Here is a 24,948-nt window from a genome sequence, read left to right as displayed (position 1 = left end):
GGGAGGCTCTATAAAAAGAAAACCCTCAACACTTCCAGCTAAGTCCTAAAGCCATGCTGCTTATACATTGTCCCTCAGGAGAACCAAGGAGGTGAACATTTGGGCCTGCTTATCATTCTGTTCAGTAATAATTATGTTGTTCATTAAGTACGTGTCAGGGTAACATTTTTGGTGAGATTTGTTTGATCAGGATATAAACTCTGTGCATGTAGTCACAGGTTTCTCAGTTTGTTGCTCATACACTAAGGTCATCTGATCATGAGGCACAGCCAGCTGCTCAGACTTCTTTAAAATACAGGGAAATTGGCATCTAGTTGCACATCCTCTGAGAACTGTGCACCTTCAAAATCTCCATGCTTTTTCTGAGACTCAGTTGGGTGAAATGACACTACCAGTGTGCAATAAGCATTTTTTGTGTTTGCTACTTGGTCTCTAAAATTAAACATTTCAAAGAGCTGCATCATTTTCCATAAATATGGCATTATTAATTAATTTCCCTTTTCTACACATTGAAGTTTCTTCTAATGTTTCACTATTTTCATCATGAAATAACCCATGTGGTTTTCATTCTTTGGATGATTTTCTACTGAAAAACTCCCTGAAATGGGATTAATGGATCAAAGATTGATAATGTTTTTACGGCTTTTGGTACATATTACACAATCACTTTCTGAAAAGTTTAGAACAATAGCCCATTGCTGGCATCAAGTTTCTGTGCAACCTCATCAGTGTTGGGAGGTGTGCTTTTCCTAATTTTCACTAATTCATTAGGTATAAATGCCTTTTTTTTAACTATGGCTATCTCTGACTGGGAGCTCGATCTGACAACCCTGAGATCATGACCTGAGCTGAAACCAAGAGTTAGATGCTTTACTGACTGAGCCACCCAGGTGCCCTCAGAGTAGTGATTTTTAAATTGTTTTTAGATTATACATCTTTTTGCGATATGGGTCCTTACTTCTGAAATGAACCTGACCTATTGCATAAAATTTAAATGAGTTCGTGGACCTACTCAAGCCTATACACAGACACCTCTCAGGTTAAGATCCTTTGTTCTATAATAAGCACTTTAATTAAAATGTTCATTTGATTATTACTCATTCTTGCCTGTCTTAGCAAAAAGCTGCATTATTATATTTTGTGTTAGAAGTCTAATGTTATGAATAATTCAGTGTATTTCTTTTCCTTTTTTTCCCCCCAGTGTTTTGAGCCTATCACTGGGTGGACTTCAGAGTCCCAGAGGGAATTTGACTTCATGACTTAGACCTCCAACTTCAGTATGACATGATCCGAGTTACATAGGAACCTCAGAGTCTGAAATACGACTAACAGATTGAGGCCCCTAAGACTTCAGATTTATCAGATTCAGAATTTTAAATAACCATGTTTGAAATATTTAAAACAAAAAAAAACTGAATCAAAATGTGAGCAAGAGAGAAAAATAACAAATGACCTGGCAGTTTGGGGAAAGAACTAAATTGAGTTTTCAGAAATCATAATTATCTTTAAAGTGCTGAGAGAAAATTAACTGTTAATACAGAATGTATACCAATGAAAACTATCTATTAAAAAAAGGATGCAACAAGTTTATTTACAGGTAAATAATAAATAAGCTTACCACCACCAAGCCTTCATGAAAAGAGTAAAGAGTGTTTTAAAAAGAAGGAAAATGAGTCCAGAAAGAAGATATATTAGTTTTTCATTAGTTGCTGTAACAAATTGCCGCTAATGTACTGCCTCAGAACAACACAAAATTATCTTCCGTTTGTGCAGGTTAGGATTCAGATCCAAGTCTCACTGGGTTAGACTAAATGTATCAGTCAACAGGGCTGCTGGAGGTTCTAGGAGACAAACTACTTCCTTGCTTTTACTACCTTCTAAAAGCTTCCCGCATTCCTTGGCTGGTGGTCCCTTTCTCCATCTTTAGAGCCAGTAACAGGTGTTGGGTCCTTATCACATCATATCACTCTAACTCCTCTTTTGTTTCCCTTTTCTACTTTGAAGGGCCCTTGTAGGTACATAGATAATGTACCCGCCCAGATCATCCAGAATAATCTCCCTATTCTAAGGTCAGCTGATTAGCAACTTGCATTCCATCTGTAACCCTAATTCCTCTTTGTCATGTAACATAACACATTCATAGGTCCCAGAGAATAGGAGGTAGACAGCTTTGGGAAGCCCAGGAAATCTGGGCTATTAGTAAGAATGGTGAGCCAAGAAACCAGTGTAAACATGTGGGAAAATAAACAAGCCTTGTCTATTTAAAAAAAAAAAAGGGGGGGCAGCCCAGGTAGCTCAGCGGTTTAGTGCTGCCTTCGGCCCAGGGTGTGATCCTGGAGACCAGGGATCAGGCTCCCAGCATGAAGTCTGCTTCTCCCACTGCCTGTGTCTCTGCCTCTGTGTGTGTGTGTGTGTCTCTCATGAATAAATAAATAAAATCTTTAAAAAAAAATGTGGGGTTAGTGACAGAGTAAAACTACAATGCCATGGAACAATAACATAGAGGTTGAGGAGGAGATGACTGAAGTTTAAAATGCTTATAGATCCATGTATTTGGGGGTAAGGATGTGTAGATATTTATTACCTTTAGACCCTGTAAAGTAAAATATTTGTGGTAAAATTTTAATAGCAGTCACTGACAAGAGAGGAGAGATAAGCACTGCAAGAGAGCTAAAATAGAAACGAAAATGTAAGTAATAAAGCAAGTCCAAATATATTAAAGATTTCCAAAAAAGGGATGTGAACTAGGCTTCCTAGCTGAAAGACAGATTGCCAGATTAGATTTTAAAATCTGGTTTGGTGAGGTGTCCAAGACACATGCCTAAAATATTAAACATAAAAGTTCTAAGTACAAGGATGAAAGAATATAGCCAGGCTCTAACTAAAAGACAGCTGGGTCACTCTAAATGTTGGAGCAGAATCTCACTGAGAGAGGACCAACAGGAAGGGGCTGGCCACAGCAGAGCAACCAGCTCTTTTATTTGCCACAAATATAGGGCATTTATGAACTTGTATGGCTGCAAAAATATGATAATAAAAAACTTCAACACACATGAAATTTTGGATGAGTCATCGCTATCAGCTGACATGCTATGTCTATGTCACTCTACAGAAAGCTTTGCCTGTGTTATCAAGGTGCTAACATTATTCCCATTTCACAGATGGAGAAAACTTCCCATTACAGGCAGAGATTATATTTGGGCCATGCCTTGGTTTCTCTTGGGCTCTACTCCCTCCTAATTGAGCCCACACCTCACCTGGAGATCTTTTTCACATGACCCATCATAGGACAAGCAGGTGGTGTCCCTTTACCAAAGGACAATAGTCATCCTCAAGTGTGTTTAGATTAATCTGGAAGGAGGCTTCTCTGGTCGCACATGAATCAAGAGGCCATGCAGTATGTCTGATCCCAGATCAACCACTGCATGCACATATGCATCCACAGCCTTCTCTTGGCCTGGCAGCAATGTCCACACTCAGATCCTGGGTCCTATTCTGGATTCTTTGAGGAAACTGTCTTCTGGGTCTTATAGGAAGACCTCTTCTCTCTTCCCCTTTGTCCTCACCCCAGGGTTTCTTTCTGGGATGGGGCTTGCAAATCTTGCCTCCATAGCCTACAACTGTCTTTAACCACCCACCTCAGACCCCTAGCAAATTAACCCCAGAAAGGTTCTCAGAGCAATACCCAAATTAAAGAAACAGGTCTTGCTGCAAGAGGCAAACATTTTCACTCTCTTCCACAGTTTGCACTTTGGGGCAGACAGGTTCATAAGCTGGCCAGCCTATAAAGCTCCCAGTACTTCTGTGACATTGGAGCAAGCTCCTTACCTGGTTAGGTGTGCTGGAGAAGCCAAGTTCCCACCCCTTCCTGGCTCTGTGTCCTTAACAAGTTACCCTTCACCTTTGAACCTCTGATGGTCAGTTGTCAAAAGCCTCTGGTTATTGAAGGGATGAAAACATAATCTATATAAAGCACCTGGCATGGTGCCGCCCAGCACAGGTACACATTTGACAAATGTTGCTTCCTTCCTACCTCTCTCAGGAAGTCCATATCCTCTTGGATGGGCCAGCTCTTGTTTCCATTGTGTCATCAGATACAGGCTAGGGCCCCGTTGGACATGGATTCTGGGAATCAATTTTTGGCCTCAATTCTGTCCACAGACTTCTTTGTCATCTACCTCCATCCAACCATTTGCCAAATGGAGGTGTTTGCATTTGCCCTCTGCCAGTTGAAGTACCCAAAAGGTTTACGTTTCTGGCCATGCTTAGAGGTTTGGGGATGGTCTTATGACTACCATTTCTTAGATCACATATTGTTCTTCACGTGTAATAAGAATTCTCCATCTAATATTTGTCTAGGGGTTAGCAGTTCATAAAGCACACTCAGCAAAAGGTAGATCAAGTATTAGAATCCTCATTTTAGAGCTGGAAAAATTGCATCCAAGAGAGAAATAAAGACTTCTCTGGGAAGCAGTCAGTGGCTAGATGGGAAGTGAAGGTGTTCTGTGCCGAGGTTTCCTCACTACACATCCAGTGCTTTGCTTGTGAAGCAGATGTTATTGTAAAGCAGACTCTGAGCCAAACAACACTGGGCCTCAGTTTTCTCGTCTGCAAAGTGAAGATAATAGTAACACAGTCTGAAACTATTGTGAAAGTTCAGGGATATAGTCCTTATGGTAGCATGGCAGCTGGCACTGGGCGCTACTGCTGTAGATGCTGGTGTGTGCTGCCCAGACCTGCCCCCGCCCCATGAGAATGGCCTACACATGAAGTTGTGGCTGCTCTCCAAGGGAAACCTACATCCAATGGCCAATCAGTGTGGGATGTGGAGACCTGGCTCACTTTCCAGGTCCACCCTAGCTCCAGAGGGATGGGGGATATCCTAGGGATGGGCTAGTGTTGTGACTGCATGGCACTTCAGCTCCTTCTGCTCACTCCTCCTTTCTTCAGGAATGGAAGATCTACCATGCAGGGGTAGATCCCAAGCTGACTTTCCAGTCAGTGCCCTGTGTGCTAGTCTCTGTATCATGCTGGGCTCTGTGCGCATGTGTGAAAACCATCCTCAATCAGGTGTGAACCACAAAGGGGAGTGGGTTTGCATGGAACCATCCACACAAAGCCCTCTTCCCAGGGTAGCAGAGAGGCTGGCCTGGGTCAGGTGTGCACCCCATGTCCTTACAACAGACTAGGACGGGCAAGTTCTGGGTTGTAAGTCCATGACCCTGGCCTCCAGCCCTGGGATCCAGACAGCTGGGGAAGCCTTTAGGTCTGAGCAACCCTAGACTCTGGGTTGTTCTGTTCCTGGGCACAGCCTTCTTTCCCCAGTGATGCAATTCTTTGCAACAGACCACAGGTCAATCGTGTTCCTGTTACCGAGCACAGAGAGGCTTGTGGCTCGGTCTCTCCAGGAATTCTGACGCACCGCAAGACACTGTGGTTGGAATGCTTCTTTCCTCATAAAAGTCCCTGGCTTCAGAAAAGGAAGCTTTCTCAGGTGACTAACACTTGAGGTAGGGCTTCCCAGGACCCAGACACTCTGTTACATGAAACAACCTACAGAGATCCACTTTAGCTCAAATTATTTTGAGGGGGTGGGAATAGGACCCCATATTTACCATCAGGTCCCCCAGCTTCTCCTCCCCCAGGTAAGCATACAGGGTAAGAGGCAAAATGCAAATTGAACACTTGCTAGCCTATTCCTCTCTTGCTTCCAGACTGGCACCCCAAGTCTTCCCTGTCACAAGTTCTTGAGCCACTAATGCTGCCCCAGATCTAGAGCCCATGATGATATAGATGGGTAAGGGCCTGGAGGCCAGAGGTTCCAACTCTGTAGGCTGCTCCTGCTGCTTTTCCCTGCAAGCACTATACTTCAGCTCTGCTTTGCCTAACCCCCCATTTCACTTTGGAGCTTCTCTTCCTTCCTCCTTCCCTACCTGTCCCATCTTGCTCCCCTGGCTGCTCCCCCAAGCCTGTGTAGGGTGCCCCTGGTCTATGCTCCCATAAAACCCTGTGCTTCCCTTATCCACGCACATGTTACCCTGTGATGTAGTTTTCTAAGGGTGTGAAGATTAAGTCCATGAGGACAAGGACACACCTGCCCTGCTTACCTCTGTCCCCTCAGGATCTGACATTTAGCACCTGGCGGTGGTGGGGGTTGGGGGAGAGGCATAAATTTTTGTGGAGTGAATGTACATTGGGCTTTGTTACAATTGTTAGCTGTTGTCACAAGGGATGAAACGCCACCCTGAGCCGGCTGACAGCATCTACCATGTGGCTGCTGTGAAAGTCAGAGGAACCGCTTGTGTTCCTGAGATCAGCTTGAACAAAACCAGGAGGATTCAGATTATTCTGACTCAGGTCCCACATCCCATGCACTGTGGCTGAGGATGTGGTAAGGTGGCAGGGCTAAGAAAAGCAGGGGCAGCTCACTAGCATGAGGCAGGGAGCCTGGCAGAGAAAACCTCAGGTGCTACTGAGCTGTGGATCATGAGGAGGAGCTTTGTGAAGGGCAGCGTACTGCGCAGAGCTGGGGAATGGCCTCCCAGTTGTCAGCCTGTGCCTTGCTTGAGTCTGTGCCTTTGCATTTTCATTTTGATGGACCTCTCAGTTCCCTTCCATCTTGCTTGTTGGCCTTTACAGGATTGTTTAATGAAGGCTTTGGTTGCAGGAGACAGACATGCTTGAGCTAGCTTCCACCATAATGGGGAGTTGGTGAGACAGGGCCCTGTGATAGGATGTGCAGTCAGACCTCATGAGAGACTACCTGGGAAAAGGGGGGTTATGAGACAGGAAGCCAGTCGTAATTATCTGTCAGGCAAAGGCCTCTGCTTTCTCACTTCTGCATCTCTCTGCTTTGTTCTTCCCTCCCCTCAGAGGGGCTTTCTCTGCCTCTCTGCAGCAAGTGGCCACTCTAAAGGTAATGGATTTTGAAGTCCTTGGTTTGAGAGTGTTTCCACATGGCCTAGCCTCTCTTCATTCTAGTTCCCCCTCCTGGCAGCCAGTTGGCTGGAAGCACCAGAGGTCCTGTCAGCCATGGCCTGGGGACAAAGTCAGGTACATTTCTATACGACTGGCCCTGAGAGTTGTGATGGTGATGACGGGGTAGTTCCCAGAAGAGTAGATCTTGGGGTTAAGGAGAATCTGCATATCTTAACCGTAATTGATGTGAACTTGTATATTTCAATGTGTGACCCCTTTTGAATGTCATGTTGGGAGTCTTACTCTTTTATACAGATGTATGAGTAAGGGTGTGTGTGTGTGTGTGTGTGTGTGTGTGAGAGAGAGAGAGAGAGAGAGAGAGAGAGAGGTACTGTATACATGAGCGGTGGCTTCCCATGTATTCCTTTACTCATTTGTCTGTGTGGCAGGTTCTGTGCTGTGAGTCAGGGATGAAATGATAAACAGAACAATCTTTGCTGTGACATGCCAGGGCACACAGAGGATCACACAAATGAAGTGTCTGACCTGAGGTCTCAAGGGTGAGGATAGTCTGCTAGTTCCACACAGAGGACGAGCCTATGTCAAAATCCTGAGGCAGGAGGAAGAGGTGCTATTGAGAAATCAAGAGACTTGTGTAGCTAGAATTCAGAGGAAAAAGGAGATTGTTTTGCAAGTCGAGCCTGAAGTCTGGTTGTGTAGACTCTTAGAAACCCTGCAAGGACTAGTATTTATCTAAGACCCTGGGGAACAGCTCATTGCTGTCTCTTTTCACAACTCAGATCCATGGCTCTGGCCTCAAGGACCTAAACTAGCAGGAAGCAGGATGCCCCCTCCATGCCTCTTGCCCAGCGCTGTGGTGAGGGGATTCTCTGATGCTCGTAGGCTTCCCACAGTGCACAGGGACCCTGCCAGGAGCCCAGCGGATGACTTCCCCTTGGAGCTTTGGCATCTGTTCTACCAGGAGACCTCACCTGCAGCTGTCTCAGTCTGAAACATGGGCTCTAAATAACACTGAACCTCAGGATCTCATGCTTCCATTCCTGAGGCCTGCTCTTCTTGTTACCTCCCACCTCCCCCAATCTCCTATCTGTCTCCTACTCCCTTCTTCTTTGTGCAGCAGGCTGGCCGCAGGCAGGTCAATGCTTGACTGAATGGTCAGTCATTGTGCTCGAGGTGGCGTGCCTCTGTGTTCTTCAGAAGCAGCCCCCTCCACCATTGAGGATGCCCAGCCACCCAGAATTCCCAAGTTCTCAGATGCCAGCCCTTCCCACAAATGCAATCTTCCCCATCTCTGGGATGTTTTTTGGCTCTGGGCATACCAGGTGCTCTGACTATGCTGGGAGGAGAGGTGGCAAGCCTGGAGAGGAGAGTTCTGGAGTGGGCCAGGCCCAAGGGGTTGGCAGTGCCCACAAATGGTCCCTCCATCATAAATGTGCCCCATGTCAGGCCTGGCAGGGAATGCCAGTTTTGTGCATTGATCAACACACCATCCCTGGCCTTGACTGGGAGCCTGGTTTACTTGCTTCCCAGAAGACTGGCTGGGTTCTTAGCACCCCAGGCAGAAAGCAGACCTGTGTTCTGCAGAAATTATAGCTACTACTTAGATTATGCTTCTTGTGTTCTTAGCATCTTATGCTTATCAGCTCAGTCCTCACAACTATCCTACAAGGTGGGTAGCAGTCTTACCGTCCTTTTACAGATGTTTCCAAAATCATACAGATGTGGTTTGTGAGTCCAGGACCTGAAACCTGGATGCCAGAACCTGCCTCACCGAGTAGTCCTCCCAACGTAATAATGCATGCATGCCACGATGACAAGATGGTGTGCACAAGCAGATTCCTTAGCTGCCCTGATGCCCAACTTTCCAGGTTTACAAAATTTGTTTCTGATTCATTAGCGAATGGGCATTTCTCTGCAAAAGCTGCTTCAGAAATTCCCAGCCGAAACTCAGAGTCCTTGATATTCTAGTTGATGAGCCAAGGGTGAAGAGAACAGGAAGTGAAGGCCCTGTGGGAAGTCCCTGTGGTCAGGAGTACCCAGGAAAGGGCACCCTGGCCAGCTCTGGCTCTCTGCACCTCCCAGCCAACTTCAGGCCCTGTGGGCTGAGTGAAGGGACCCTGGGAATGAGCCCAGCCCCCAGAGACAGGGTTAGGGGAAAGCGAAGCACTCCAATAGACCCGTCTTGTGGGGTTTATGAATGATGAGCCCTTCTGCAAGTAAGCATGGTCTTTCCTTCTCCAACAGAAGAGACAGGCTTGAAGGTAGCCAGTAGGCTGGTCTGCCTCTTCACTCTCCCCTTGCCCTGGGCCCTAAGGCACTGCCTAGAGCAAGGCCCTGTTTCAATGCACACAACTTGTAAAGGATTTTATAGTCTGCATGCCCTTTCTTCCTCCAGCCTTCCCCTAATCTAGGGAAACTTCCAGAATCATAGAGAGCTGATTAGTTGCAGGCCTGGGGACAAGACCTAGAACTTCTAGCTTGCCAAGGGGGCCCTTGCCACTGCTCTCCATGCATCAACTCAGATGGTCTTAAGGATTTCTGAGTTGTCTGCTCCGTGCTGGCAGGATCCAGGGGCACGAAGCTAGAGAACAAGCTTGGAATGGCAAAGAGGAGAAAGTTTAGAACATAGGGTCTTATAGAGAAGGTGAGGAGAGAGTATCCAGCCTTGTGGACAGTGTTATGCCAACAGCTGGGGTGGGGAGCCTGAGAAGAAGAAAGGAAGAAAGAATGGACACCCTGCTGCTCCATAAGCTGCGTCCCAATCAAATAAGCCTCCACATGGTCCCCAAATAAACCAAGAAGATCTCCACCCAAGGACCTTTGTGCTTGTTGTTCCCTCCCCCAGGACACTCTTCCACTCCTTTGACATCATTCAGACCTCAGCCCACAAGTGACTTTCTCAGATCAGCCTTCCCTGCCACTTTACAGAAAACATGCTCCCACCCCTGGGTCCTTCAGAAACAGCATACTTTGTACTTTCCCTAGAGCACATGCTGTTATGCAAAGTTAGTTTCTTCGTCTATTAGCTTCTTGTCTGCCTTCCTCCATTAGACAATCAGAGACCTTATCTGGCTTTCCCCTAATGTCTGGAAGAGTGCCTGGCACACATGACCAAGTGAGCCCATGTTGTCTAGATGATAAGGGCATGTGTGCATGAACTGGCAGCGGTGAGGTTGGACACAAAGCTGAGATCCAGCCTTACTAAGCCAGCTTAGTTCCTCATGGGAGACCCTGGCTTTACAGAGGTAAGAACCAGTCTGGCTTCTATTAGCCTGAGTCACCCTTTTGGAAGCTGGGTCTGGCGAGCCCTGCATGGGTGTGTGGAAGGCAGGCCCTGGCCCTTCCCCTTCCTCTCCTCAGGTAATCAGGAAAGAAGGAGCAGCTCTACCCTGGGAGTTACTGGCAGCACAGGTACCACACGGTGCTTCTTTCTGTGCAGCAGCTCAGTCTGGAGCCAGAGGCCAGAAGACCTTAGAAGACCTTGGATTTAAAAAAAAGAAAAAGAAAAAGACCTTGGATTCTACTGGGCCCTTCCCATGGCTGCACGTAAGCTCCTTTCACTCCTACTTGTCCATCTGAAGCACGGGTAGGAAAATATCTACTGTTAGTGTTTACCAAATGCTTTCAGACTCTGAAGAGCAAGCTTCCAGGGAAATGTAAAAGGTATGTAGCTCCAGGTCTGTCTGGGAGGCCTGGCCAAGGTGGAGGCAGTGGCAGGGAGCAGGGGCTGCCAGCCCAGTGACTACCAGGACAGCAGGCAATGGAGGAAGTATGACCATGATGAGAGAAGTCATGGAGCTCTTCAAGTCTATTGGTCATTTTCCACTATTGATAGAGACATGGAAATTGGGAAAATATTTCTGTCAGATGAGAGAAAGAGCAGTGTGAGTTCAATGAGAAATACTGACACAATTGGGCACTAGGTCACAAGATCTGAAGGGTAGTATGAAAGGTAGGGACTGTGAACTGATTCACTCCAGCAGATGGTTTTCTCATGAGAATGCAGGCCCAGATGGCTAGAACTTCTCCTTTTTCAGGAGCAGTCAGATATTCTGATTTCCCTATCTAGTATTTTGATTAAATGAAACAATAAAGTGAACAAAGAAAATATTCAACCTGTAGGCAACTGGTTTGCAATCTCTGGTTAAGATCTGTGTGGGGCAGAGAAAAGATCTGAAGACTTGGTTTCCAATTATATGCTTGACCTCTGATTCCTCCTTTCTGGGTCTCACTCTTCTCAGTGTCAAGAAGAGACTGGCCAACACTCAGGGTCTCACGGGCGCAGTGATAGCCAATTCTTCCATAAGCTTATGAGCCAGGCACTCTGCTGAGCTCTTTACATGGCCTGTCTCCTCTAATCCTCACAACAACCCAATGAGGAAGCACTATTTTTGTTCACAGTTTCAGAAGTGGGAACTTGGACACAGATAGATTCAGTGATTTGCCCAAGGCCAGACAGCTACTATAAGGGGAGGAGCCAGGCTCTACTGCAGACAGTCTATTCCAAATCACCATATTGTGCTCTAGAGGCACAGAGACTGAGTGAGGTCATGGATGGAGAAGTGCTTTGTAAACCACAAGCAGTTCTTCCAAGGGAAGCAAACCCTTCCCTTTACCCCAGTAGGTGAGGCAGTCTCCAGTGGAATGAGTTAAAATGTCAGCTCATGGTCTTATGTATCTTTCAAATGTGTAAAGATGATGCCACTCCTGGAACCAGAAGGTGATAGAATGTGAGGAAACTATTATACTTAAAAACAGTCCATTCCAAAATATCTTAAACTGGCACATAGTAGGTCCGGAGTAAGTTTGAATTCAGGAGATGAGTGCGGTGCAAGCCCAGTGAAGTCATGTTTTCTGGGAAGCCAGGAGCAGGGCTTGAGAAGAGAGACCAGGGAGAGATTCAGAGTTTGCCTCAAGAGCTGGGAGCTCCAGGACAGAGGAGCAAGGATGGAGGTGGGCATGTACCTGGGCATGGTGCTTACCTCACTGGACCTCTACCTCCTCTCTAACACCACTGACCTCACCGCTAATGCGTGTGAAGAAGGCGAGGCAGGAGGAAGAGGACGTGAAGGTGCAGATGGTGATAATGAAAGAGAAACTCTTTTTACAGCCTAAGTTTGAAACCAATGTTAAACTACTAGAGGTTGACATATCTTGACTTACATAGTTGGAGGAAATAAAATGTGAATGGCTAAACTAAAAATTCACTTGATCAGAAGGGGAGTGATTGATCAATACTGCATCTGCCATAGTTTCTTCCTGAGTGGAAGGGTCAGGCTCTTGGTTCTTATGTGCTTTATCTACCTGTCTAATAAAATGGGCCACATTTCTGCAGTGCAAGACTCAATGATTAGCAGCTAATCATGACTGCAATTTGCAATACTAGCCAGCAGATGGTATGAGCACTGATTAAGGATTCGTGTTATAAGGTGACCAATCATCTCAGTTTTCCAGAGACTAAGGATGCAGGACTTTCAGTACTAACCCTTGGAAAGTCCTGGAAAAACCGGGGTAAATGGCCATGCTAGTCCAAAACCAGGTAAAGAGCTTTCTTTTTAACCTCTGTAAGTTTTTAGAATCATTCTTTTCTTACTACCAAAAAACGAACAAACTCCTAAAATTTCCAATCAATTGTGGAATAAGTTGTTACTCTGTAAGACATGAGTTCAAAGCAAAGGGAACACTGTAATACAAATATAAGTCTTGCTTCCATTCACTGTGCAACCAAGCAGAGGAAAGAGGTCAGCTGCCTTTCTGGCAGGACATCAGCGTGGGAAGGAATACAACAACTGGGTGCAAATCCTGCCTCAGCCACGATCTGGAGCAAGTGATTTCATCTTTCCGAGCCTTGATTTCTTTTTTTTTAATATTTTATTTATTTATTCATGAGAGACACACACATAGAGAGAGAGAGAGGCAGAGACACAGGCAGAGGGAGAAGCAGGCTCCATGAAGGGAGCCTGATGTGGGACTCAGTCCCAGCAGTCCAAGATCAGGCCCTGGGCTGAAAGCAGCACGAAACCACTGAGCCACCCAGACTGCCCACCAAGCCTTGATTTCTGATTCTGCAAGTTGAGCATAAGTATATGCCCATCTCAAAAGTGGGTGCAAATATACCCACTTTGCATAGCTGTTATGAGGACTGAGATCCATATGAAAGAACAGAACACACAGTCCGAAGCATAGCCGATCAGAAACACAGCTGTGCCCACCCTGACCTAATTCCTGCCCCTCTCCCTCTCTGTTTGCCCGTGGAGAAGCTAGCTGCCTTATAAACCTAGTCATCTATGCCATGAAGGCAAGAGCAAACATGTACCTCTAGAAGCACGAAATAACCAGGTAAATAATGGCTTTCAACTCAGATCCATATCAAATCTAGAAGTTGCTGGAGCAAAACCATCTTAGAAGACTTAGAAGCTTATAAAAAATTCACAGTGAGTTTGCCATTTAGGCCTAGGAGGACAGTATGCTTCTTATGAAGCAGTGATTGACAACAGTTGACTTCATATACAATCTCCTGACCGCCATTCCCGGGCCAGGAGGGCACTGACCCTGATGGCTGCAGCTTGGTGGGACAAGATGCCAAGATATCTATTTCCAAGCCTGGCCGGCTGCCCTAGGGAGCTTCTCAAATGCTGCTGCATTTGGTTAAAATTGACTTGGTTACCTGGCAGGGCTGGGTAGGTAGAAGCTGACAAAGAGAAGTTGTGAGATCATATTTGCCTTTCCTCCTCCTGTTTGTACTGATATATTTACCCATCTCTTGGAAAGAGTAACCAAAGACTTTGTACTATTATCTTAGTAAAAATTTCCAAAGGTTGGACAACAGCACTGCCCGTATTGTGTGCTGTGTGCCGTGACACTCACATATGTAAGAGTTGCCTGAAGGACCTAAATATGAGATTGAGCCATCACAACTTAAGATGCACACCTGTCCACCCAAAGCCGGCTGCTTGAATTTTTACAAATGGTGCTTGCATGACATGAATGCAGGCCAGTTAGGCACAGCTGAAAACGTCTGCACCAAGATTCACTGAAGTGTCCTGATAAACTGGATTTGTCAGGAGGGATTACTTTCTGTAAGGGGGACAGGACCTGTGGGGTGAAACATTGGGCTGAGATGGGAGAGACTGGAGTTGGGAAATAAGAATTCATGTTTCTCTTGAGAAAGATGAAGAGCCGCCCGATCTCCCCACCTCTGTAGGGTGTTGGAGACAGCAAGATCTGCTATGAGCATCTCTTCCCAGCTCTGCATTCAGTGTTGTTAGGCTGGTGGCTTGAGGTCATCCACGGTGGGGGTATTTACACCAGAAAAATTGGCAAATGCTACTAATGAGAACTCTTTTGGAGATCCAGCTGTCAACATTTACTGGCACACCACTGCCCTGCCTTCAGGCTCAATGACCCCAAACCAGACACCAAGTCTAATGTTATCTGTCCGCTGGCTCCAGGATGATCTTTAATAAAACAAACCTGACAGTGTTACCTTCTGATTCCATTTTCATTAAGATAAATTCCCTGGCCCTTTGTGTGGCATTAAAACCTCTTCTTCCTCCCACTCTTGCCCAACTTTTCAATCGCTTTTGCCCCTACCCCCAAATGCCATTCCAACTCTGCCACCCTGAATAATACGACTTAAAAAATAAAAAATACACATCAGGTTCCACCAAACTTCTTGCTGTGAGGAACGACCAAGGCTCTGACAAACTGCAAAGGTCCAGATAAGTGGAAGTCAGCATTGGAGCCTTTTGCCCCGGGAAGCATTTGCTGGTGTCAAAAGCCCCAGTTGAGTTTTGGACAATCTTATGAGGCTGGGCAGGGGGTGAGTGAGTATAAAATTTGTACTTTATCTCCCACAGAGGAGAAGGGGCCTTGATAAACACCCCAAGTCTGGGCTAGAACCCTAAAGGATTAGGACTGAATGGAAATGGAGTAGCCTGCATAGTTACCTATGTGCCATTGTGATCATCTCAAGCCTGCTGGGGGTGGATGGTCACCTGGAGCTGCAGCACCCAGCCTCACTGCCCAGCAGAAGCAAAAGGGAATTCTCTCTAGGCAACTACAATATTGTGCAGAGCTTCAAATTATCTCTACAATGTTTGATATACTACGGTGCCCAGCAGTCGATAAAAAGTAGTCAGGCACATGCAAGACAACCTGTGGAGCAGACAAAACCAGATGGCAGAAGGCGACCCAGCAGAGATTCAAATAATGAAGCTCTCAGGTGCAACCTTTACAAGAACCATGAGTACTGTGTTCAAAGATCTGAAAGACGAGACTGAGACTTTTGGCAGAAACTATACCAAAAAAAGGAAGCAGATGGAAATCCTAGAATCGAAAGATGCAATTAGCTGAAATTGAGAAATAGCATTTATTGAACACTTCTTCTGCGGATGGTGCTCTAGAGGCACCCACAGGGGCCCAGTGCTTGGACTTGTAGAGCTTGTCCAGTATCACTCCAAAGACATGGCTGTCCTATTTCCCTTTGAGGGGGCCTTAGTCATTTCTGCTGTCACTAGTGTCCGATAGAGCAGGGCTCGGTGTATAGAAGACACTAGATACAGTTGTGATGTCTGGAGCTTGCAGGGAGAGTGTAAGGTGCTGACCAGGAAGGCAGGGTCCACTGCAGTGGTGTGGTCATTAACCTGAATTCAGGAACTGGAGTGCAGAGCTGAGCACCCGGAACTGAGAATAAGGTTAGTCAGAGATTTCCTGTAGGCAGAAATCACAGGGACGCCAACTATTTTTGATAAGACGGAACCAAGAGTGGAATTGCAGCCAGAAGCGTGAGGGGAGGGAAGGAGCCTCTCCTCCCCTACTCATTTCCCCCCTCCAGCCCCGACAGATGAGGGCCTCCCCCTCTGGAGTCCAGCCTGGTGTACAGGGCAGGGTTGAAGGGTTGAGGGGTTAGCGGCATTGTGACTGACCTCTCCCACCTCTCCCACTCTATGTGGAGTGAAGAAGGAGACATAATAGCTTTCTATTGGGTGAGTATTTCCTACATGGAGGGTCAGGGTGAAATACACCCTGTGTAACATCTCAGTCCTCACAGTACCGGTGACAAGGCCTCAGTTTCATTATTCATCTAATGGATAATGAAACTGAGGCCTTGAGAACAGAGCCTGGGTGACCCAGCTCCCAAGTGACATGGGAGAGTGCAGCCCCAGGTCAGCTTGACTTCTTGGTCCGATCCTAGGGACTCCCTCCTCTCCACCTGGAAAAGGCCTACCAGGCCACTTCTCAGGCGCAGACCTGGCAAAGGTGGAGAACCCAGGGTTCTGCTCTCCAGGAGATATCTTTCTCTCTGAATTTGGGATGGGGACAGAGGAGCATTTACCCAGGAGCCACAGCATGGGTGGGACCTGTCTGACAGCAGGTAGTCAGGACAGAGTCCCCAGGTCTCCCCTGGGCAAGTCTTTCCTCCTCTTCAGTCTTCAAGCACGCTTTTCAAGGGATGCTGAGGTAACATTGAGGGGGGCTTCAGCAAAGGCATTAAAACACAAGTAGGAGAGAACTGATCACAGTGGGGGCTAGCTGCCTTCCATCTCAGCAGGGGTGGTGACCAGTTTAGGCCTCTGATGATTCGTAGCTGTTTCAGAAACTGTAACCCCCAACTCAGCAAATGCTGCAAGTGGCAAATAATCAAGCAGGTTCTTAAACGTCATGTCCTTCAGCCAGCCTTCCCCCAAACAAACAGAACTCACCCCTACCCCCCGGCCCTCAAAGGTAGATATTATTTCTTGCATGTGTTTCAAAGGTGAATGTCTCTGTCAAGGTCACTCACCTTGTGAGAACAGAGGGGACACGTACATGTCACTTTGCCCCTCAAAGTAATCACACAGGGAGGTGATACAACTTTTGCAGAAATGTTCCATTTGCTCTGAAAGAGGAGCTCTTTAAAGATTTGAGATATTCATTTGTAACCTTCATTTTTAAAAAATTTTTAATTGAGGTATAATTCACATATAACATTATTTTACTCTCAGTTGTACAACATAGCAATTCACCCATCACCTGTTTTATATACATAGTTATAAAAATATCTTTTTTCTTGTGAAGAGAACTTTTATGATCAACTTTCAAGTATATAGTATAGCCTCCCTCCTTACAGGATTTTACTCTCATTTGGACATGGACACTGATTTTTTTGGTTGAAAATAAAGTCAGACTCATCAAGATCAGTTGCTGTCACATGATGACCACCGTCTGGGAGTCTGAAGACCTGGATTCCTGGACATGCCTTTGCCATTCATGAGCTGTGTGGCCTTGGACAGGTCCCTTTCCCTCTCTGGGTCTTTCTTAGTGTTCTTCAGAACAATGATAGGGTGGGATAGGACGAAGGCTGAGCTCCCAGCCAGTTCTCCAATGCTGCCATCTGCGCTTCTGCATTAGCATTATGTGCTCTGGTCATGTGAAGCCCTGTCCGTGTTTTCCCTAGCCATAAATAGGAGTATGCATACATTTTCCCTAACTTCTAGAATGTAGGAAGGAAAGAAGGTGATGCTTATTAGTGCTCACTGCAGGCTAGAATTTCTCCCTCCCTCCCTTTCTTCCTTCCCTCCTTCCTCCCTCTTTTCACCCATGAGAAAGACATGAACAATCTCCCACTGGGCAACCGAGGCAGAGGAGGTAAGTGACCTGTTCCAGGTCACACTGGTAGCAAGTGGCACATGAAAGGGGTGAAATTTGGACCCGTTTCTACACAACTGCTGAGCTGGGTAGATCCCATTTTCCCAAGACCATAACTTTAAAGACTTGGCTAGTAGGAAAAGCGCTGGCTTCAAAGCAGCTCTTAGGAAATTTCCTCTATAGTAGGAGTCAGCAAACTTCAAAACCTGATCCAGCCACCACTTGTTTTTGTAAATAAAGTCGTATTGGAACATAATTGGAGTGTCATTTACAGATCACCTACTACTGTTTAAGCTACGATAGACGCTAGCTGAGTTGAGAAATCGTGACAAAGACAAGCCCTAAAATATTTACTATCCTGTCCTTCACAGAATGTTTGCTGGTCCCGGGTCCAGAGTCCAGCAAGGCTGTCCCCCCTTCAGAGAACACGAAGTGACATGAGACCGCCCTGTGTGCTGAGGAGCCCTACTGCTGGGCTGATTAGGAAGGAGGACTTTTCTACTTAAATCTATTTTTTAAAAAAGTCAACAAACAGCCTCAGGATACCTGTCAGGCAGATAAAGGCGTTCGGTTTTCATTGTGCTCTTCTTCCCAGGAACTCAGTGAAGGGGAAATAGAAATCTTAATTTTGGGGAAATTGCACAGGGGAAAAAGAGGGAGGGAATCAATTACAACATCCCATTGCGACACTCAGCACGGTTGAAAGTGACAACAACAAGGGTTTCTCATTTTGGAAATGTGGGGGCATTTCCGTTTCTCAGAGCAGGACAGGGCGGCAACAGCCTGGCTTGGGTGAGTGACTATTTTCTTTATAAGGAGTGACTCCGGGCCGAAATGGCAGTGTCCCGTTGCCTCGCTGTGGCCACCGAATGGAAACCTGCAGGTGTCCTCTCAGCTACCTAATCTCTTTCCTCCTTTTCCTGTCCCATTCAGAGACAGCCTGCCGTCCCTTGGGGAAGAGACCTTGCAGGATGCAAGCCTTCAGGTAAGGCGGCCACCCAGGAGGGGGGGTGGACAGACCGGGAAATGGAGCCACCACAGCCATCGAGGGCCTCTGGCTTCTGCCGTGCCTGAGACTGGGCTGAGTTTGGGCTGGAAAAGCATGTCCGTGATTCTTGAAAGGGGAGCCACATGTGTGGTCATCAGGGCTTGTGCTTCAGAAGAGCTCAAGATGGGCAGAACTTGGCCAGAAGCCTGGCTTCTTCTCCCATAGACTGGCAATTCAGTGAGTGACAGACAGACAGACAGATGCGGAGGAGCCATGCTGGGGCTTTTTGCCGGGCAAGGAAGCAGGAGGGCCACTGTTGGTGGCGACTGCTGACTAGCGCTGCGGATCTGTATTGACATGGTGGAGGACTCTTGGGGGCCTCAGTCTCCCCATCTGCAACGTGGGGTTAAGGATCACCTCCTTCCTGCCTGCCTTACTGGGTTGTCGTGAAGATCACACAGTGCCAGAAAACTACGTGATCTTTTAAAAGTTGGGCCAGGAGTTTTGTGAGATGTCACCAGCACTGTTGGAAAATTGGCAGGCTGTGATGCTGTCCTCATGGGCCCTGGGTCCTGTGATATCCCAGGACTGAGTCACATCACCCTCAAACTGAGTTTTCCTAGCTTGAGGCTGCAGTTCAGGATTCTCTGTGTGTGTGTATGTGGGTGGGTGCATCCCTCCCCTTTCCAGACACCAGATACCTCCCCTTTCCAGGCTTCACGAGGTTTTCCTCTGCTGCCTCCTACTGGCTGGGAGCTCCAGGAGATGCACCTAAAGGTCTCCAGTAGGAGTCTCATCCAGGAACTCAGAATAATCTGGAAAGGTCAAATGCTCATGTGTCCAAAGACCTTTGCAGTTGGTCCAACCACCCCTCACTGAGCTCATGAGCTCCCCAAAGTCACCTGATGACATGGGTATTGTCAGCCACATTTCATTTGTGAGGAGATGAGGCACAGGTCCAAGGTCACATGGGTGGGCAGCAGGGAATGGAGGGCCCACATTCTGGCTGGGGTTCTGCAAGCCTTGCTCTAAGCCCTTCACCAAGGAGAAAAGACTGGGAGCCCCCGGGTGAGCTGGCTCGTTCCCAGGGAGGGCTGCCCCTGTCAGATCCAGAGCAGCCACCGAGTGATGGAAGACTGGCACTGGGAAGAGACCCTCATCGTCTAAGGTTCCAAGTGAATTAGCTGCAGCGTGCTTTGTCCCTTGAAACTGCCATGATGACCTCTAGTCACAGATAACTCTTTAAATTTATACTTAAATTAATAAAAATTAAGTTAAGTTAAAAATTTGGATCCTTAGTCACACCACACTTCAAGCACTCGATAGATAGCCATATGTGGCTGGCAGCTACCATATTGGACAGTGCAGATATAGAACATTTCTGCCCCTGGAAAGTTGTATTGGATGATGCTACTCTAGAGCATGTTTTGCTGGAGTAGAATGTGTCTGCTCTGGGAATCTGAGGGTGAAGAGAAAGATGAAGAGAGGGGTAGAATGTGGGTGCCTTGTGTTCCAGCTGGGCCTGCCTCTTAGTGTTGACCTCAGTCTTTCCTCCATGCCAGGGATGTGCTAAAATGCCATCCCCCCCCCCCCCCAAAAAAATACCACACCTCTGGCCACACTCCTGGCCAAAAGTTGAATGAAGATTCGGTGAGCTCTGGGAGACACAGGAAGAGGTGGAGCACAGGGCTGGGCCCACAGAAGTGGCTCACTGTACCTGGGTCCTTTCACATTTCAGAATCTGGGATGTTAACCAGAAGACCTTCTACCTGAGGAATAACCAACTAGTCGCTGGATACTTGCAAGGATCAAATACTAAATTAGAAGGTGAGTGGTTGCCAGACAAGTGGACGTTGTGTGGGTCCTGGGTCACTTTGCCATGGAGTCTCCAGCTTGCCCCCCAGAAAACCTTAGGTTCAAAGTCTTAATCCCCACTTGGGTGTTTGTGGCCGAGTGAGAAGCTGGGGGAGGCCTGGCCACTAGAGCGCACACTTGAGGGCAGCCTCCAGAGGGCAGCAGGGTCAGATCCTAGGTCAGGAGCCCCCAGCTACTGGCACGGTGTTCCAGAGCCACAGCTGGCAGGGGTAGGGCACAGAAGGCAAGTTGCTCCTTTTCCCTCCTGTGACTATTAAGCCTTCCATGTTCCTATGTTGATCAAACCCTAACTACCACCCAGAATGAATACACGATATCTAGGCCTGGGTTATGCCCCTTATTCACAGACACCATATTCAGCCATCTTCTGGTCCTTGCTCAAAACAAGCTGCATGAACATGGGCAGGCTTCTCCTACTCCATCCCTTAGTTTTTTCTTTGCTAAAATGAGGCCAGTGTGATGGCAGATGGGGGAGAGTCTTTCAGCGCTAGCCTTCTGGGATGTTTTCATGGCCCTGTTGCTGACGTGGTACTATAGGATGATGTGATCTCCACCTTCCCACCCTCCCCCATCCCCTTGTTCTTGGCCCTCTGCCTCCCTCAGAGAGAGCGTGAGACCTGCCTTCCCTGTCCTTCTGTTAATTCTCCTAATGGACATGCCAAAGCGCAGAAAGGCTGAGATTTTCACAGCTATGTGAGGGCTCAGAGACTACCAAGGGTAAGAGGCAGCTTCAAAGTCACCCAGGTCCCTGTAGACCCTGTGTGTAGCCCTGGGGCCCACTGTGTGCTATTTCCCTGCCCATGGGCAGCACCCCTGGTGACCAGGAGCACATGTGTCCTGAGGAGAAGGGAGGATAGAACCCATGAGGAGCAGAATCTGGGTGATAGGGAACTTGAGGAGTAACTCGATAGAGTGCTTGGTTTGATCTTCTGTTTGAATGCAGACCAGGATGATGTGGCCTCAGCATCCTTTTGACCTTAGGTTTTTAGTTGGTGGAGGGTGGCGGGAGGGAGACAGAAAAATCTCCTGGGAGAGTCTAGGCTGCCTCCTCTTCTTTCTACAACCTGACCCTGCCCTCTGCTCTTCCTCCAGAGAAGTTAGATGTGGTGCCTGTCGAGCCTCATGCCGTATTCTTGGGGATCCATGGGGGGAAGCTGTGCCTGGCCTGTGTCAAGTCTGGAGATGAGACCAGGCTCCAGCTGGAGGTAAGGACCAGTCTCAGATAATGACCACACCAAACCTGGTGGCTGGAGCAACTGTACTGTGTTCTTTCTCAGGACTCTGTGGGTTGATTAGGCAGGCGAGGCTGGGCAATCGTGCTCCACTTGGTATAGCCTGCACCCCTCCCAGAGCGGCATTCAGCAGGGAGCTCTGCTGACACGGAGGTAGGGGGAGGTGTGCCTAAGGGGGTTTCTCACCCTCTAGGCTCTTGTTCCACGTGCTCTCTCAGAGCTGCACTGCCAGCTTGCGCTTCCTTACAGCATGGCTGCTGGCTTCCCAGAGAGATTAGTTCAAAAAGACAATGTGCAAATGCCTGTTAAACCCCTGCTGACATCACACCGCTGATGTCCGATTGGCTGAAGCTAGTCATGTAGCTGAATCTAGTCTCAATAAGGGAGGGAGACAGGAAGGATGGTTCATTCGGGAGCCTCATTCTCTGCATGCCACTCTCTTGCCTGAGGGCCTCCCACTTAGACTTGCCCTCTTTCAGTGAAGCCAAGCTTCAGAACTTTCCTCTTTTAATCTTTATCCACTCAAACCCACAAGTTGGCAGCCTATCCAGGGCCCTGTACTCCTTGATCCCTGCAGTATTAATGGGCTACCAGCCCTGGGAAAAGATGGCTTTGTCTCAGGGACTTGTTGGACAAGATCTTAACCCAATGTGAGTGGCTGTAACAGTGGCCCTGTCTCTTCCCCCCACCAGTGGACAGGGGCATTCTTTTGGAGGGTGACTACTCCGTGTGGAGTAGGAGTGACCAGGACATTGTATGTACCGTGTTGAGTGGACTACAGTACTCTCTGCCCACCTTCTCCACCATGCCCTCTTACCAGTGGCACAGGCCCTAACAGAGCACCAGCCTCCACATGCACTGGCCTCTGCTGCTGATGCCATGCATTCACCAAACATATTGGCCCATGGCTAGAGTGGCCAGATTTCCCAAAGTCAAGGTGTGACAATGGGACAGCCTCTTTGTGTCGCTGCTATCCTAGAGACCTGGGACACATGGTCTACTGCAATAGTCCGTGGTCACTGTTTTTCCAGTACTTGTGGGCCAGCCAGAGGCTAAATCGTGGCGGGGAGAGGGAGGCAGCATGGGACCTCTGGGCTCCTCAGCTCTCACTGCTCATTTCTTGGCTTCCAGGCAGTTAACATCACTGACCTGAGTAAGAACAAGGATCAAGACAAGCGCTTCACCTTCATCCTCTCAGACAGTGGCCCCACCACCAGCTTTGAGTCTGCTGCCTGCCCTGGCTGGTTCCTCTGCACAGCACTGGAGGCCGACCGGCCTGTCAGCCTCACCAACAGACCAGAAGAGGCCATGATGGTCACCAAGTTCTACTTCCAGAAGGAATAATAGTGTGTCCATTCCGTGCTTCCCCCCCCACTCCCAACACATCAATGACTCCAGAGATGCCTCTCCATTCTGCCCGGGGTCTCCTGGCTGTGGTGGAGGCTCTGAGGAGCAGCCTCGGTGGGGTGGACCCTCAGAAGGATGTATGAGAGCCCTGGTAATGGGACCCTGCCTCCAGCCTCCTCAGCTAGCCAACCTCAATGCTGCCACCACAGTGGTCTTTCTAAAGTGCACCTCTAGCTGCAGCACTGCTCCAGGCCTTTCAGGGCTGCCTCTGCCTTCTGGATTAAAGCCAGGCTGCTTGGCCAGCCTGGCCCCCTGCTCTCCTCTCCGTAACTCCTTGCTCTCCTCCCTTGCCCCATGTCCATGTCCTGGATCCCTCCTGCCCCTTTGCTGGCCTCCCAAACCTTGTGTTTTGTAAACCGATGCTGTTCTGTGGGGAAACCCTAGAGTCTGTGCCAAGATGGAAGATAAGGATTTCATCTTGGCTTTCCTTTGAAGCCAATTTCATCCAGTTTCAAGGAGAGTCCTTTATTTAGACACTATGTCCATTCTGGAAAAGGGTGGGCAAGGATGAAAGTAGCTCTCCCTTTTGATTTCTCTTACTTTTGTAACGTCCTGACCTGCAAAAATGACAAGTTAGTGTGTTATGTTGGTCTCTACTTTTTTTCTTTCTGTGACGTTCCTAAAGCCTGGCCCCACTGCTCCAGCTAGGTTCCATCTCCACTCCAGACCTTTGACAGCCACCTGCAGTGCTTCTCCTCCCCCATCTCTCCCATCAAAACTCCCAGCTCCAGGCCAGGGCATCAATGTGGCTCCACTGTTCCTGGGAGGGAGGAATTACTCTCGGACCATTTTAGCACTTCTGACACTCTGAGACTTGTTTGAAAGGTTGTGTCTCTGTCTGTCTCCCACACCAAACTGTGAGTTCCCAAGAGAAGGGAGCATGACCTCTGTGTTTTGGGGCTCCCGCAGGGCTGAGCACACAGCTCCGGCCCTTAGCACGTGCTCACTGAATGTGTGTTGTATGTGTTGAGTAGAAAGGTTTCTACTCTCTGTGACTTAAGCTCTGTTTTACAATAAAATCTTAAAAACTCATCTACTTCACTGGCTGTGTCTAGGGCCTTGCCAGGCTTGGCACATGGAGAGCTTGGGAAATGAGGAGGCCAATGGGCCTTTTCTCACCCCAGGGACTAGGCCTGACTGCCTCTCTTCTGAGAGTCTTTTTCTTTTTGGGGTTCACTCTTTCTGGATACATGAGAGCAAATTTCCCTGCCAGGAAGGTGTGTAGCATCATTATCCACAATATCCCCCAGTAGAAAACAATCTAAACACCCATCATGGAAGAACGAAACAGAAATCATGTGTGTTCACACAATGCAATGCTCAACAGCAAAGAAAGTGGATGGATTGCAATCCACAAAACATGCATCTTATCCACATGGTGTGGAGTCAAGAATCACAGAAGCATGCACAGAGCATGATTCCATTTACATAAAGCTAAAATGCAAAACTGAGCAGTTGCAGGGAGAGCTGTGTAGACAGGTGGTGCAAACATGGAGAAGCAGGGGCGGGCTGTGTCTGAAAGTGGAGTTTCTAAGTGACTCCTGGGAGACAGAGGGTCAGGGGGGAGTGCCCAGAGGCTTTTAGGATCTGGGCAACACTATTTCTCGGCATGAATGTGATTAGACAGTTTTCTGTGTGTATGCTATATTTCATAATTTTGAAATCTAAAAAAATTAAAAACCTTGCCCCTCTGAGGTGTGAGAAAAGAGGGCTCTGGGAATGATGAGAACTCCAAGTGGAATACTGAATTTGGCCCTGTGAGGTGGGAGTGCAAGACTGTCCTCAAACATAGTGCGGTCCCTCTTCCTGCTTGGGTTCTGCTGACTTCTGGACGTGGTCTCGGGAGTCCTTGAGTCAGGCCCAGCTGGGTTGCCTCCC

General features: G+C 47.8%; 1 protein-coding gene across 3 annotated transcripts; it reads left to right on the top strand.

Moving 5' to 3' along the window:
• Positions 1 to 6,907: 6,907 nt before the first annotated feature.
• Positions 6,908 to 24,102, top strand: IL1RN (interleukin 1 receptor antagonist). 3 transcript variants are annotated; one of them, XM_072767137.1, is made up of 5 exons: positions 6,908 to 10,485; positions 18,502 to 18,553; positions 20,295 to 20,383; positions 21,524 to 21,636; positions 22,795 to 24,102. In XM_072767137.1, the coding sequence occupies exons 1-5, from the start codon at positions 10,476 to 10,478 to the stop codon at positions 23,005 to 23,007; spliced, it is 477 nt and encodes a 158-aa protein (XP_072623238.1). In that variant the 5' UTR covers positions 6,908 to 10,475; the 3' UTR covers positions 23,008 to 24,102. The 3 variants fall into 3 exon arrangements, with proteins under 3 accessions (XP_072623238.1, XP_025850158.1, XP_025850157.1); XM_025994373.2 differs by lacking the exon at positions 6,908 to 10,485 and adding an exon at positions 18,232 to 18,360; XM_025994372.2 differs by lacking the exon at positions 6,908 to 10,485 and having other exon boundaries at positions 18,367 to 18,553.
• Positions 24,103 to 24,948: the final 846 nt, after the last annotated feature.

The sequence above is a fragment of the Vulpes vulpes genome, chromosome 8, assembly GCF_048418805.1.
Source record: "Vulpes vulpes isolate BD-2025 chromosome 8, VulVul3, whole genome shotgun sequence".
Classification (NCBI taxonomy): domain Eukaryota; kingdom Metazoa; phylum Chordata; class Mammalia; order Carnivora; family Canidae; genus Vulpes; species Vulpes vulpes.
The sequence above is the reverse complement of the archived record's forward strand: the minus strand, read 5'-3'. Positions and strand labels throughout refer to the sequence as shown.

Excerpts from the sequence above, each read along its gene's own strand:
- IL1RN (XM_025994372.2), top strand. The coding sequence starts at position 18,438 with ATGGAAACCTGCAGGTGTCCTCTCAGCTACCTAATCTCTTTCCTCCTT. Across the intron at positions 18,554-20,294 it reads TGCAGGATGCAAGCCTTCAG|AATCTGGGATGTTAACCAGA; the intron begins GTAAGGCGGCCA and ends TTCACATTTCAG. Across the intron at positions 20,384-21,523 it reads ATCAAATACTAAATTAGAAG|AGAAGTTAGATGTGGTGCCT; the intron begins GTGAGTGGTTGC and ends CTCTTCCTCCAG.